At 42.0% G+C, this 14,667-nt stretch overlaps 2 protein-coding genes across 5 annotated transcripts in view; one reads left to right on the top strand and one right to left on the bottom strand.

Annotated features, from left to right (window-relative positions):
* Positions 1–4,184: 4,184 nt before the first annotated feature.
* FGF20 (fibroblast growth factor 20) lies at positions 4,185–8,934 on the bottom strand. The gene is made up of 3 exons (XM_085058878.1): positions 8,321–8,934; positions 5,998–6,101; positions 4,185–5,288 (listed from the first exon to the last, which is right to left on the bottom strand). The coding sequence occupies exons 1-3, from the start codon at positions 8,802–8,804 to the stop codon at positions 5,043–5,045; spliced, it is 834 nt and encodes a 277-aa protein (XP_084915004.1). The 5' UTR covers positions 8,805–8,934; the 3' UTR covers positions 4,185–5,042.
* Positions 8,935–14,159: 5,225 nt separating this feature from the next.
* Positions 14,160–14,667, top strand: part of MICU3 (mitochondrial calcium uptake 3) — a 53,364-nt gene continuing 52,856 nt past the window's right edge. For 3 of the 4 annotated variants that reach the window (XM_085058877.1, XM_085058876.1, XM_085058873.1), the window contains exon 1: positions 14,160–14,492. In XM_085058877.1, the coding sequence (XP_084915003.1) occupies positions 14,199–14,492 (294 nt within the window). In that variant the 5' untranslated portion in view covers positions 14,160–14,198. The remainder of the gene's footprint in view (positions 14,493–14,667) is intronic. The other variant, XM_085058875.1, reaches the window with a different exon arrangement.

Raw genomic sequence — 14,667 nt, 5'->3', positions numbered from 1 at the left:
GATTAAACAGCTATTTTGGCAAGCTGCCAACCAATTTCTGTTTGAAACTTAATATCTCTCCAACCAGCAATAGAAGTAACTGTTTGACCTCTTCCCTGTTTGGATACTTTTTTTTTCCTATTTGTGCACAACTTACTGATAAAGATGTCATGGTTAAGTATGCCCCACCTGAGGAGCTTTTACAACTTTCTGGTTTTCTGCCCATGAATCTCTAAATGTTAAGAAATCATACAAGATTATCAAAACTTATGCAAAGTTTTACATCAAAAATGGAGTTAAAACTAATGCAAAACTTCCCAGATTTAGCAGCATAACAATTTCAGAATGGTCTCTTTCTCTCTCCAGCAATATATTTATTGTCCTGTACTGAGACAATCACTGACACTAGGTACACTAACAGCAACAATTCCACCACGGCTGCTGAACATACTACTGCAGAGGGAATTGTTTTAAGAGAAATGTCTGATAAAGTGTACATTTATGCAGACGTCCAGGAAGTGCAGAATTCCACCATCATATTTTTCAACACTGTGAAATGTTTGTTTCTCTTTTCTTCATCATACAAGGAAATAGTCCAGAGAAGAATTGATAGAGGGGAATCCCTAGAACGTATGTCTGTCTTATTCTCCTCCCAGTAAGTACTCTCTCCCAGCGTGGTATTGTCTTATTTAATGCAGCCATTTGAGTCTTCAAATGGATCCATTAAAAAAACCTACCAAGTAATTGCAGAGATGGGAACAGTGGTGAAGTCAATAGTTTTTCTCACATCATTAAAAGTGAAAGGAAAAAATGCAGTAAAAGTCTCCAAAAGGTCTCCTTACTGATATCATCTCCATGCAGTATGGAGCAATATGAGCAAAACTTAAGCACCCTATCACCATGTTCTCAGTATCTGACACAGGCTTGGTCAAGTACTTTAAGGCAATAGTAAAGATGCATTTATGGTGTATAAAATTGCCTTACATCTGTTTGGTTCTTTTCTGTATGGAAAAAGTAGTAAGGTAAACCTAGTGATTTGCATTGGTATAACTAGAGCCATGGCACAGTGGTACTATTGAGATTACATAAGCAGAAAAGAATAACTAAATCACTCCCATCATTCTTATAGCTGCTGGTAAAGGCCTATGTTTTGGTAAACTTCACAAGTTTGCTGAAGATAGATTAGATGCCTATGAAAAAAAGAATTAAGAAAGCACATCAAGAAATGAAAATAGCTGGAAATGAAAGCTATGATGAAAACATACTTGTTAAATGACTCTCACATGTCAGAAAGTAAATACTGCCCAACCCTGAAGTGCTACCAGAGTGCATGGCCATACCAGGGATTTCAACTTTCAGATAAAAGCAGTGAAGCTGGCTGTCACACCTGAGTATGAAAGATAACATCAATAAGCTTATGATAGAAAACACGAAGATGGATAGGACCAAACTGCTCCATCCAAACACAAATGGCTCAGACCAATCAAAGGACTGCGTATCTTAGTACGCAGATCTAGTATCTAGCTATCATAGTAGCTGCCCACTTTTTCTGATTGTATCAGCTTGTGTACTAAAGAAAATCCCCAATTCCAGAGAAATTTGAGTTCTCCTATATGTGGTAACTATTATGGCTGAAAAGCTTCCACAGAAGGCTGTTAAGAATTGCACTTTCTGCTTTCTGATCAAGGACACAAAGATTAGTAGAAGTAACAATTTCACTTCAAATATGTTCAGAAGTCAAGGTTCCTCCTGGATTTCAGAAAATCTTTTGTATGGCCAGTATGTTATATCTGACACAACTTGGAAAACAGAGCAGCAAAACCCAAAATATCTGAAGAAATACAGAACTGGCATGGAGCACTCAGTTTCCAGCCACGTCTGAGATCAAAGGGTCATATTTTACAGCTGCTAGGAGAATCCATGGGAAGCAGAAAGTGGAGCTGCAACTGCTACACAAACTGAATTGACTGTCTGGAATGGTTGTTCTTCCCTCAGAGAAAAAATGAGGAAAGGTAGAAGTAGGGCAGTCAATCATTTCAAGATGTATCATTTTCTCTGCATTCAGAGATTTCCTCTGAACCTTGAACATTGTCCCCTCCTGCAGATACTCCCTGCACAGCATTAGAGCAGCCCACACCTTTCAGATTTATACAGTTATGAAAATGTAATGAAAGGTAAACTAGATCATTTATTCTACTGGTTAAACAGAACAAATCTCTCCCTCTATCCTGTTGAGCTTTTCTAAGTGGGAGTGAAAACCACACTCAAAAAACCCCCTAACATCTGACAATTAAAGCTATTAGTTTAATAACATATAATCATTGCTGTTTTGAGGTGCTGCTTTAGTATCCACCATTCTTAAACTAGAAAAACATTAACTGAATCTGGAGATCATGATGGACAGGATGTAACAGAAAGCAAATAAACGCTGCAAGCAAAATGAAATAAGGAACCTCTATATATTTCTTCAATGGTAATACACCAGAACTAAAAAGCAGGCTGTGACAGCTTTTCAGTGCTCCGGAGGTTTTGTAGTCATTCATCACCACTGTACTTGCTCCACTGCATTTAGCTCAATGTTTATTTGCATATATCTAAAATGGAAATGGGACAAGCACATATCAATCTTCTTCACTTAGATGTTGGTATGTGTTTATACCCAGAAGTTTCAGATGATAATTAACCATTTAGAGGTATCCACAGTTACTGTTATGGATTGTGTCATATCTGTCAAAAAAAGATGTGCAATAATAACAAGGTTGGTTACACACCTTGATATCTTCAAAGAACTTTTGAACTGCTAATCTTAAGAACTGCTAATCCAAAGACAGAGAATTCTTACTGGTATGGTTTAAACCCTGAATGTATTTGCCAGAAATGCATGGGAATTGTACTCTGAGCAGCACCTGCTTCTTTTTTACACAATTTATAAGGGATAAATTACTTTTTAAGATGCAGAGAATTTTTTTAATTTAAAGCATACACTGTTGTCTCCAGATACTGAACTACTACTAATGGGGCTCCATGTCACACACAAAATCATTATTTTAAGTTAAACTGGAGTGCATTACAACATTCTTTTACTAGGATGTTTTCATTGCCTGTAGACCTTCCACTCCCCATTTTGCAGAAAATTTAAATGAAACTTTTAATCTTGGTAAGATACATATTGCTAGCCACAAAGTGCTGAAATGTGCTTTTGTGTATCTGCACTTCCTTTCTGTTAGGCAGAAAGTAAAATGAATTTGTCCACAGTCCATCAGTAACCTATGTTCACCTACTTCTCACAATAGATTGGAAGAAGTTCTGGTACAGTGTGCTATATACTGGAAAATTCTTTTCATTGATACCTTGATTTTATAGAAATTATGCATGTGCAGTATTTGAACCATATATGATTGCATACAACTGAATGCAAATGAGTCATCTTGAGCTCACTGGGAGCATTGGCATCTGAAACATGAGACCACTTCTGGTACATCTCTGGTGCCCTCTCCTGAACTGCCTTCCCTGCAGTTTTCCTGGGTCAGCCTCATCCATGCAGGTGGCAATCATGTGGCAGCAAGCTTCAGCAGTCTTAGGTCTAAATTATAAATCTGTTATTAACCCTGGGTATTCTTGCAGACAGCAGAGACTTCCCCACCAGTTAACATTCAGATGAGTTTGTGCTTCCTAACTGACAATTCTAAATTAGATTAGTATGACCTACCTGTTGTATAGCTGTAACTAGCACAGAGACACAGCTCATCTTTGTTCTGACAGTTTTCACAGAACATCTTACACTGAAAATATTGCCTTAATGAGGAATTAAGATAGGGAAGTTTTCTTAGGCTTCTATACGCTCAGTGGAGACACAACCCTCACTCACAGAAGTTTTCATTCAGCAAGATCTGAAACTGTGTACTCTGAACTTGTTTCCCCTTAACCATATTGATAGGGAATATAATTAAAACATCTTATATAGTAATGAGAATACTACATGAAAATTTCAAGTAATACAGAGATATTTGTGTGTTAGTAAAGATAGTAGGAATCCTTTGGCCAAAAAACATCAAGCAGGTTGTGATTTCAATCAATATTTCAATAGCTAATATTAATTTTTCTTTGAAGGTAACTGCAATACACCCTTCACAATTGTTGCAGGTTTGAAATGTTGTACATAGTGTGCTAAGAGCCTCTCCGTTTAAAAATAACAGTAAACCAAATAAATTGAAGTAACTTTTAATTCCCTTTTTAAATGTGCATTTGAATTCAATACAGACCTGTAAGGCACTCTCATTGGTAAAAAAAAAAAAAAAAATTAAACATTCTTTTCCAAATAAGGAGAGTTACAAGGCAATGGTATGCACACAAAATATAAACTTATCTGTAACTGATAAACAATGAAACATGAACACATTTTGGATGCGTTGCAAGGTAATGCCATTTCTGTACCATGACACTACTCAGAGTAAATATTGGCACTGTAAATGATTTCTCATTGGGGTTAGGAACTTTTATTCTCTTCATATCCCAGTAAAAAATAAACTCTTTAATAAATAAATATATAAAATAAATATATGCTATCTGGAGATGTATAAATAGGTCCATCCTCAAAAGTTCCAGCTTTGACTACGATGCATTGACATCTAATGTCCATCACTAAAGTGAAGCCAGTAAAACTTCACATACAGTTCTTGGGATTTATTACTATATTACAGTCCATTTCTTTCTATTTCTTCCAGCCATTGTCTCATTCATATGATGTCGATGGTTCCTTGCTAATCTACAGGCCATAGGTAATCCAGACAAAATTGCCAAGAGTTCGTTATGTTTTTAAAAGTCACACTTCCCTCTGGTTACTGGTTACCAAACCATTCAGCAAGTCTTGAGGAGGCTGGTACATGCTCAGCTTTAAGGCTTTGTCTCCTAAATCCAGTGGTTAGAAAACAGAGGCTTGCCTTTCACCAAGTAGGTTCTCCACATCCAGCATACCAGACCTCTGCAGGTTCCTCATGCTGGCTTTGCTGTGAAAGCAGGGGCAACAGCTCCCGTTTGCTTTTTTGCCAAAGCTGCCTCTTTCCTCAGCTGTAGCCTAAGACATCTTTGTACAGTTCAGGAACTCTTTCAGGATCCACAGGCCGAGGCAAGAAATGTGTGAATTTCTGGTGTCTTTTGGACCTTGCCCCATCTCTGGGAGTACCATCTTTGTTAAGTGCTACAAAGTACCTCCGCCCTGAATCTCCATGTTTGTACACATTGGACGAGTAAGTGTTGTACCAGTTTTCCTCAAATTGTTCCCTGAAGATGCACTCAGAAGTTAGTTTCTCCTACAGAAAAAAAGAGAAAAGATAAGTTAAGCTGTCACTAAGTATTTGAACACATGAAAAGAATATGATAAAAACTAAACACAATGTTTTACGCTTTGTGTAGCCTTACTGTTCATTTAACTGTCAACAAACCAAACCCAAGAAGAATATGTAGACCTGACAATGAATTTGGAAACCTGGATCTGTACACACACAATTCTAGATTTAAAGATGAATTAGATAACAATCACTGTACAAAAATATTACTTATTTATTATTTAATTAAAATCCATCTGACTTACAGGAATTGCAATATGTAGAGCTCTGACTTGGAATATCTACTGTTCTAGTAATGAGATCTGGTGGAGGGGCTCAGATGCAACATAAAAGAGAAGGCAGGAATTTCCATCTTTCTTTGTGGTGTGCATAATTTCTCACATTTTAAACTGGAATGACCACAACCAAAGGAAGTGGAGAAACAGAATATTTTATCTCAAGATATTTTAAAACTGGAATGAAGAGTAGGACTGGTATTGCCCTGACAGCATAGTAAAAATCAATTCCATTGTGTTGAAGTATCCAAGACTATACTGTGTACTTCAAAAATACATAACACATTTCAACAGGAAAAAGTGTTAGTGTTTTGAAAGCTGAGATGAGCTTCTTGATGGGTTTGCATAGTGTCATCAGAACCTCAAGATGTATGAGCTGATATGAAAGTGGTACTTACAGAGCCATAGAGTTCTCCCTTCTCATTCATTCCAAGGTAAAGGCCACTGTCCACGCCTCTAATACTGACCAGTCCCACTGCCACACTGATGAATTCAAGGATACCTGGAAAAAAAAAAGCTTTAATTAATTTTGTAACCACACAATACATAGCATCCAAAAACTCAGTTGAAAACAAGTAGAGAATGTACATACTATAGTAAACATGGCCTTTTTTTTCTCTGAAATCTCAAATACTATGTGGAAATGTATACAACATTCACAGGAAAGCAGTCTAAGAAGCCTCATCTCAGAATATATCACTAGAAAAACTTTTTTTAAATTTTGAATATGAAAGGATTTTATTCAACACTGAGGCTAAAGCCACCACTACTATGCTGTTGGAGTCTTTAATGATTGTACACTATTTGCTAAACTGCCAACTCAAATACTGGAAGATAGGTTTGAATTACCTGAAAATATACTTCACTACTTCTACAGAGTTATCTTAAAAAAACACATCCATTATTAGGTCATTTGAATGGAAATCAAAGTACAGATGGGAATTTTATATAACAGAATCTACCCACAGAAAAAGAAAAGTATTTGCCAGACATCTTATCTAGCATATGAGCCCACACCTCTTGAAACAACTTGCTGTCTTTAGTGCAGGCTTTTAAAGTACATGAAATATGCTGCTTTTTTTGCTACTGTTTGGATTATAACATTATTTATATTACATTTGCCCAAAAATGTAATATATATTAATAAAGTATTTGAGAGATGAGGTACTATTTGAAGACTGAATTTGGCAAAGGTAAGCCAAGATACTTAACCAATTGATATGCACAGATTACAGTACGTACAAAACATGAAAGGAAGGGGACGTGTGAACTGGCTTTTTGAAAGTTGTTAACAATGTAAACAAAGCCTCAAAAAGAAGTGCCAGAATCATTTCTAAGATACTGCTGTTCAGCAGCAAAACCACAAAACATAAAAAAAAACCCTGAATCTAAAGTAAGTAGTTTTAAATAGTGTAGCTGATTATGACTTTTTGCCTGCTTACTATTTATGATTTTAAGAACAATTTTCACTCTCATTCAGATGGACTGTCTGGGCTATACAATAACTGAAAATGTTTTCAATTCTAGTTGAGCTTTTGCAAGTTTCTTAGTTGTATTAATGAACAGCAGAGAAAATAAATCCTTTGCAAAGAGTAAGCATTAAAACCATATCACACATAAATCATCCTAGTTTTCCAGTTCCCAAAGCGCAGAGACCCATAAAAGAGTTGAAGGTATTTTGTCTCTCTGATATCATTTTCAAAGCCATCCCTTTCCGAAAGTATAATAAGCAGGTGATACAACCCACAAAGAAACCACATCAGACAAACCTGCCAAGAGTAGTGGTAGAATAAAGGTAGTACAGTTCTAAAAAGCCCAGTAAATGTTAGATCTACAGCTAACTGGATTTTCCTTTTAAAGCAAAGATTTATTTCATGTTTACACGCTGTAGGAAATTCTCCGTCTGAGAACTGTCTGCTTCACTACTGCTCTTTTTCTTCTTAAAACATCCATGTGTTATAAAAGCAATTAAGAGCCGTTCCAGCAGATTGTTTTGACTATAGGGAGGATGATAGGGAGCTCTTTAATCACCTTTTTACGACTGCTAAATCAATACATACCAAAAACTCACATGTAGTTGACAACAGCAGGTTCATTCAGATGTCCAGCTTCTACAAGTACTATTTAGGATTTACTCTCATATCACAGGAAGGGTTTATCTTCACCTCGTTTGGGTTTATTGACAGAGAAAACTAACCGGGAAGCATTTGATCACAGAGGCATTTTAGACTCCTCTGCTTCAGCTTTCTGTCCTGTGAAGCAAAGCAGTCTAATGCAGCCTAAGGATCAGCATGCCCAAGTCTGACCTACACTGTTTTACAGAGACTCAAGAAGCTGAGTCACTGTAGCTATTCATTTGTAGCTATTCACTACAAATAGTGAATACAAAAAGGATCAATCTGACTCTCGACCATTCCCACTAAATCTACCGGTGTATTCATGCACTGATAGGCATTGCTCAGCCTGTGCTGGGGGTCTATCTCCTGACTCCCCCAGGATGCGCAGCCCTCCCTCACTACCCTACCCCGTCGCAGACCCCATGGTCTAACGCCGGAGGGTGAAGCGTCTCGGTTCTGAGGGCTTATCCACCTGCCTCAGCATCATCAGCATCACACCCCCCTCCCAAAAGCACGACTGCTCCCTCCCAGGTATACACAGACGCGCTCACACGCACACACACACGCACACACACACACACACGCACACACACACACCGCCTACCGAAGAGGCTGTGGTCCTGGCGGGTGCCGCGCACGCTGCCGTCGGGCAGGATCTGCAGGTGGAAGCCGGTGCGGCAGTACAGCTGCCGCCTCCGCAGGATGCCCTGCAAGTGCGCCAGGTCCGCGGCTGCCGCCGCCACTGCCGCCGGGGCGCGGCGATCCCCCCGCTCCGCCGGGGCTAGGCGGTCCCCAAGCAGCGCCGGGCGCTCCCCGGCGGGCGGCAGCAAGAAGTGGGCACCCACCGGCTGCCCCAGGCCGTCCAGGCCGCCCAGGAAGCCGCCCACCTCGGCCAGCGGAGCCATGCGGGCGCGGGGCGAGCGGACTAGGGCGCGGCGGCGGCGGAGAGAGGCTGCCGGTCTCTCCCGGTGGGCATGTGGGGATGCGCGGCGGAGCCCCAAGCATGGGGAGCCGGCAGGGCCGAGCAGAACCAGGCAGAGCCGTGCTGATGCGAGCCGGTGTGAGCCAGGCGGCGGGGTGCTGTTCATCAGCCCCGCGTGTGTGTATATATATACGGCGGTCCCCTGACATATGCTAATGAAGCCGCTGCGGGGAGGCCGCGTTTGAAATTGTAAACCGGCTCCCCCTCCGCTCGCACCTTCCTCTGATCTGCGCTGACGGCGGGGAGGGGGCTCCGGGCGCGCCCCCCGCGCCCCGCCGCGCGCAGCCGGTCCCTCCTGGCGCGCACACGTGCGGCGGGGGCGGGGGCGCGGGCGCGGCCCCTGCGCGGAGCGGAGCGGAGCGCGCAGCGGGGAAGGGCGGGAGCTGCCGGAGCATTACGTGGACAGGTGCAAGGAGAGGCAGGAGGGAAGAAGGAGAAAGGGCGTTACCTGAGGCTTGGACCTGCCCAGACACACACGAAAGAAAAAAAACAAAGATCTGACAGTTTTACTCGCTGTTTCTAAAACGCTAATAAAATGTACATGCATTACGCTTCCCTTTTATCGCTTCAACTACAAGGAGGGGAATTTCTAAAGAAATTGGCATAGTCAGGGAGGTGCTTTCCCCTCTGCAAATTCTCCCTCGCATTTAATTTATCATTAATGTGACACAAAACAGATCTATAGTATTTGTGTATTGACAGGAGGTCTTAAAAACATAAGCGGGCAGCCCCGTGGTTTGGGATAAATGTTTTCAAAACTTGCTGAGAAGAAGAAAAAAAGATTGAGAGGTGGCTCATCTACTTCTTCGGGGTTTTTCATTGGGCCCGTAGCCAAGGTCTGTGAGGATCATAAATTAGCAATATCATCCACTGACAGATCCTTGTTCTATTTCTACAATGTTTTTAATCAGTTTGGGACTGTGTTGTCCTGTTTCAGATGAGCACATGCACTTTTTTCATCCCCAGAGTAGAATGGTTCACACATGCAAATATATTGGTGGAACACATATTCAGTCACTACCACCCGTGGTAAAACAATGCTACATTAAATCTAAGAGCTTGACTTTCACCATCTTTCCTGCTTTTTCTGCAATGCTTAATGAATTCTAGGGCTTAAATGACATGACCCATCTTAGTGTTCAAGTCATGCAGTGTAGTTCTTTGCAAATGTTAAAACATGGTATTAGAGTATAAAATGCAAAGATCTTTCATAGTTAATTCTTTCAAAAGTTCAAGAGAATCACTTGGTGGTTTAAGGTTTCATTTAAACAAAAAAAGTTGCAGAGAATCATGAGAGATTAGTTCTCCTGTCTTGCTTCGTGGTCTTTTCAGTCACAATCTAAATCTAAGAGATCAAATGGATTTGACTGCTTACCTTTATTTGCTATGGAGAGTATAGGGCTAATTAATTGGCAGGTGCTTTAAAGCAGGTAATGTGACACCTTTTCATCATTGCAGTCCTAAGTACTGCCCCTGTGTGCACCTGAATTATAAAAAGGCTGCTTTAAAGCAAGTGATTTACTGTGGAGGGATTTAAAACTGAAAAAATTAATGCTAAATACAATGATCAGATAAATCACCTCAGAGGAGAGCACAGGCGGACCTGCTCTGAAGGCAGTTACAGATAGATGTTGTATTATTTTACCTTACAGATAACAGGAGCCTGTCATGTGGTGGGACCCAAAAATCCACCGTAATCGACATTTCAAAGCACATCTGTGTAAACATTATCACATCAGTGTAAAACATCAACCAATGAGCTTTCTCTTTGAAGCAAATCTACTTAATTGTAGTGCTAAATCAAAGAAATAGATCAAAGTTGAATAATCTATATGGCACCTATTTCTGAAATAGCCTGTTCACTGATTACTCAAATACACCAAAAACGTTTGAAACAAACATCAAGTATTTTTATTGACATGACTGGTAGGTCAAGATCAAACTGTTCATCACAGCTGTGAAGTTGCAGGACAGGCACAAGGATGGTACAGTTCAATGGAGGAGGTATATTGTTCCAAGCCTAAAGATGTTCCCATACAAATACTGTTCCTGGGTCCAAGCAGTACCCTCGAGTCCTACAAAGAGTGCAGGGACCTTCTGGTCAGATAGCATCACTGTCTCCAGTAGAGAAGGGCTGGGGTTATTTTGAAAACAAAAAGGGTCTTCCGCCATCACACACTGGAAGACCCTTATGGCTAAATCTTTCCTGTTATATAATAGAAACATTTAAAGTAGAGTGGAATATACAACATCGATCTTTTCCGAGTGGAGTCTTTAATGTCTGGGAACTAAACCGGTTATGCTGTTTTATAAAGTACCAGAAAAGAAACAAAAAGATAAGGGGGTTTTGGGTGTTTGCACTAGTCATGTGACAGGAAAAGAGGAAAAGATAACGCTAAAAACTTTTTTTGCACCTTCTGAAACTATACCATGGGAAGTTAAATAATTTTGAAGTGTGTTTTTACAAGGGTACATAATTCAACTTAAAGTATACAGTACAATCTAATCGACTCTGCATATACTTCCTAGAGACGGCACTTTCAGTGTCATTGAACAAATATACATGTGGTCAAGTTCTTATTTCCATAGCAAGTAGTTAGGACTTCTATAGACAATATAATTACTGTATATTTCCTAAGAATAGCATGTTGTCATAAGCAAAACCTAGTGGCTGCTAAGGGAGTGGAGAATGTAATGAACTGAAATCTTTCATAGATAGTCTGCATATATGGAGAGATCAACCTTTCTATAAAACTGCTGTGAGATATAAAATTTTATGCCCTGCAACTTATTGCACCTTTGTTAATATTAGAACTCCCTTATAACAGTTCTTTGCCAGTCATAAATTGTTAATGATGTAATAAAATGTTGGAAAGGGAGGATTCATGAATACATGAGAAAGCAAACATTTGGTGGAACAAAAACCACTGAGTAGCACATAGAGGGATATGTCCAGCTGGAGATACCTGTGTATCATGGCCAGTTCCAGATTCTTCCCAGATTTGGACACAAAAATATGGTTCTCTGCTTTCAGGAAGGTGAGCAGAACATGCACATGTCACAATGAACATCATTCTAAGTATTGCAAGTCTGAGTGAGAAAAGGTGTATTCTTCTGCAGAATTCATTAGAAAGAAAAGAACAGAACCTTTTCCAAGGCTCCGTGTACAAATTAGGCCATAACCTGATGATGTAATGCCTTTAAAATGCAATACATGCAGATTTTAAAAACATTCACAGCTTATTCTTAGGAACAGATACAGTAGCGGGTACGTATGCATGTATACATACATGTATATTTATATCTAACTATTTAAGAAAACAGAGATGAGGGAAAAGCAGTGATGAAAAAATTCTTTTCCTATGGGGAGAAAGTTCTACGTTTCTTACACCTTCATGCTTTGTTTTATTTCTTTAATTGAAGACAGAAATTCATAGGGCTTTTTAAGATTCATGATTTTATTGTCCATGCTTTTGTGGACACATGTGAATAAACCCCTAAATATGCAGAATGGGACAGAGAAGCTCTTGCAAGGAGCACATGTTTACATGGTTACATCCAGCGAGAACAGACCACTTCCATATATCAATATTCAAATGCCTCATCTGGCAGCTTTTTTAATAGTCCTATAAGTGAATCATTGGATTAAAACAACCTTGATTTATTTAAATGACATGCTTTCTGAATCTGTGCATACAAGATGTTCAGACAGCTTATGTTTTTTGACTTGCTGCACAAATAAATTTTGCTCTTGTTCCCAAGCAAACACTTCAACAGAGAAGTTCTGCCTAAAATACCTCGGTGTAAGTAGTTGCAGAAGTGAATTGGATTTTTGAAGTGAAAGAAATTTTAGCCTAAAGGTGTTATTAAAAAGTCAGTAAAATGTGGCCAATTAATTTCAGGGAAACAGTGTGAACAGGGACATAACTCATGGTTCATGACTACAGTTCAGGTGACTGATGAGCTCTTAACAGGTTTACTTTGGGACAACACACTGACCAAAACTGGCTTCTTTTCCAGTCAAACTGAAAAGGTAGACTATTTCAAAAAGGTAATTGTATTGGTGAATGATGTCTCCTAATGAGGAAACTAGAACTGAAAAGATCCAAGAGCGACATTCTACAAAATTTTCCAGACTGGATGCTTAGTCATGTACTTGGAAGAAGAGTAGTCGTGTTTCGATCATGCCAAGCATCAGAAACTATTATTGCCTTGACTCCTAAATACTGACCTCCATATTGGCCTTTAGTCATTTTAGTACAGAGATGTATCTCAGATTCACAGACAAGAATTTTGCCGTGGAGTCATACATAGAATGTATTTATACAATAAACAGTAGATATTAAAAAATAATAAATATAGTTTTTGACAGATGGGAATAATGGAGTCAAGGGAATTACTTGAGGAATTAGTTGGCTAACAGTATTCTAAAATATTAAAAGAAAGGCAATAAATCTATCATTCAGCCCAGATATCTGCCTTTCCAGCCACAGCTCTGAGGTAACTCAACCTTGGCCATGCCTGCAGTTGCATGATCTGACAGACTGTCAGTTGACAAACATGGCCACACTTCTTCCTTGACACATATCCTAACTACTGAAATGTTTCTTAGGAACTGAAAATGCATGAGGGTGTCTTAAAAGATACTAAAACAAGTTATCCTTTGGGTATTTTCTGAAATTTTGTTAATAATAATTCAAAAAGTCATTTGAGATTTTGGCGGGGGCGGCGGGGGGGGGGGGGGGAGGAGAACTGGCTGAAACTTGGGAAAAATGTACTTATGTAAAGAAGAAAAAGACTGAGACTGTACCATGGCAAAAAATGCCATAAGGTGTGCTGTGTCTTCAATGTTTGTGTGCAGTTTATGAAGTTTTGAGGTAATGTAGGTGGTGGTGCAGGTTGTGCCATGGAAGAACACCCTAACACGAAATGCGTGAAAAGATGTATTGCACATCAGCACCAAGCAGGGACAAAAGACCATGCTCATCTTTCACAGCTGGTCTTTAACTAGTTCTTGCTTATACTAAGGAGGCTACCTATCGCCAAGAACATGCCTCAGAGGAGAGGCTGTTGATACGGCAAGGACACACGGCCGCATGGTGCGGTACAATCCTGAGGGAGCAAGGCCATGGAGTGACGCGGTGAGGCTGCACAGCACCGTGCTGAGCACACGCGGCACCCACTGCGCGCACAACTGCGGCGAGACCTGCGCACAGCTCTGCCCCGGCACGGCAGCTCCCGCGCATCGCCCTTCCCAGGCACTTCGGCTTAAACTGCGCGGATCCAGCTCCGTGCCCGTTCCTCTTGTTTGGTCTGGCCATCCCGTACCACCACTAAGCTGTCACGGCAAAGGACCCGTGCCCGCGGGCGGCCCGGCGGCGGCGCGGGGCGGGGCGGGGCCTGCAGGGCCCGCTCGGTTCCCCACCCCTTCCCCGCTTCTCGCGAGGCTTCTGCCGGCACCGGGGGCTCGGTGCGCCGGGCGCTGGGGCGGAGCGGGGCCATGGCCGCTCTGCGCTCCCTCCTGCGGTGGCGCCGCCGCCTGGGGCCCGCGCCCGGCGCTCCGCCGGCCCGGCGGCTGTGGGGCGGCGGCGGCGCGGCCGGCGCGGCGGGGCCGCGGCGCTGGCGGCGGGAGCTGGGCTGGGCGGTGGCGGGGGCGGCTCTCGCCGGGTTCGCGGGGTACCGGCTGTCCGAGCGGCGGCGGGAGCCCTCCCGGGAGCCGGCGGCCGCCGAGCCGGGCGGGGCCCGGGCGCTGCTCCCCATCCCCGTGGCGGCCGCTGCCAAGGAGACGCTGACGGTAGGTGTGTGCGCGCCCGCGGCGGGGAAGCGGCTCTGCCGCCGGCGGCTCTCCGGGAGAGCGCTCCGCGGGCTGTGGCGCAGAGGTGACCCTGCGTGGAGCCGGCCCCGGGCCGGGAGGCGAGGCAGGGCCCCGGCAGGAGCTGTCACCATGCGGAGGGATGGGCTGTCACCGG

This window comes from Lichenostomus cassidix, chromosome 4 (genome assembly GCF_008360975.1).
Source record: "Lichenostomus cassidix isolate B80296 chromosome 4, HeHo_3.0, whole genome shotgun sequence".
NCBI classification, from domain to species: Eukaryota; Metazoa; Chordata; class Aves; order Passeriformes; family Meliphagidae; genus Lichenostomus; species Lichenostomus cassidix.
This window is presented reverse-complemented; position numbering and strand designations above follow the sequence as displayed.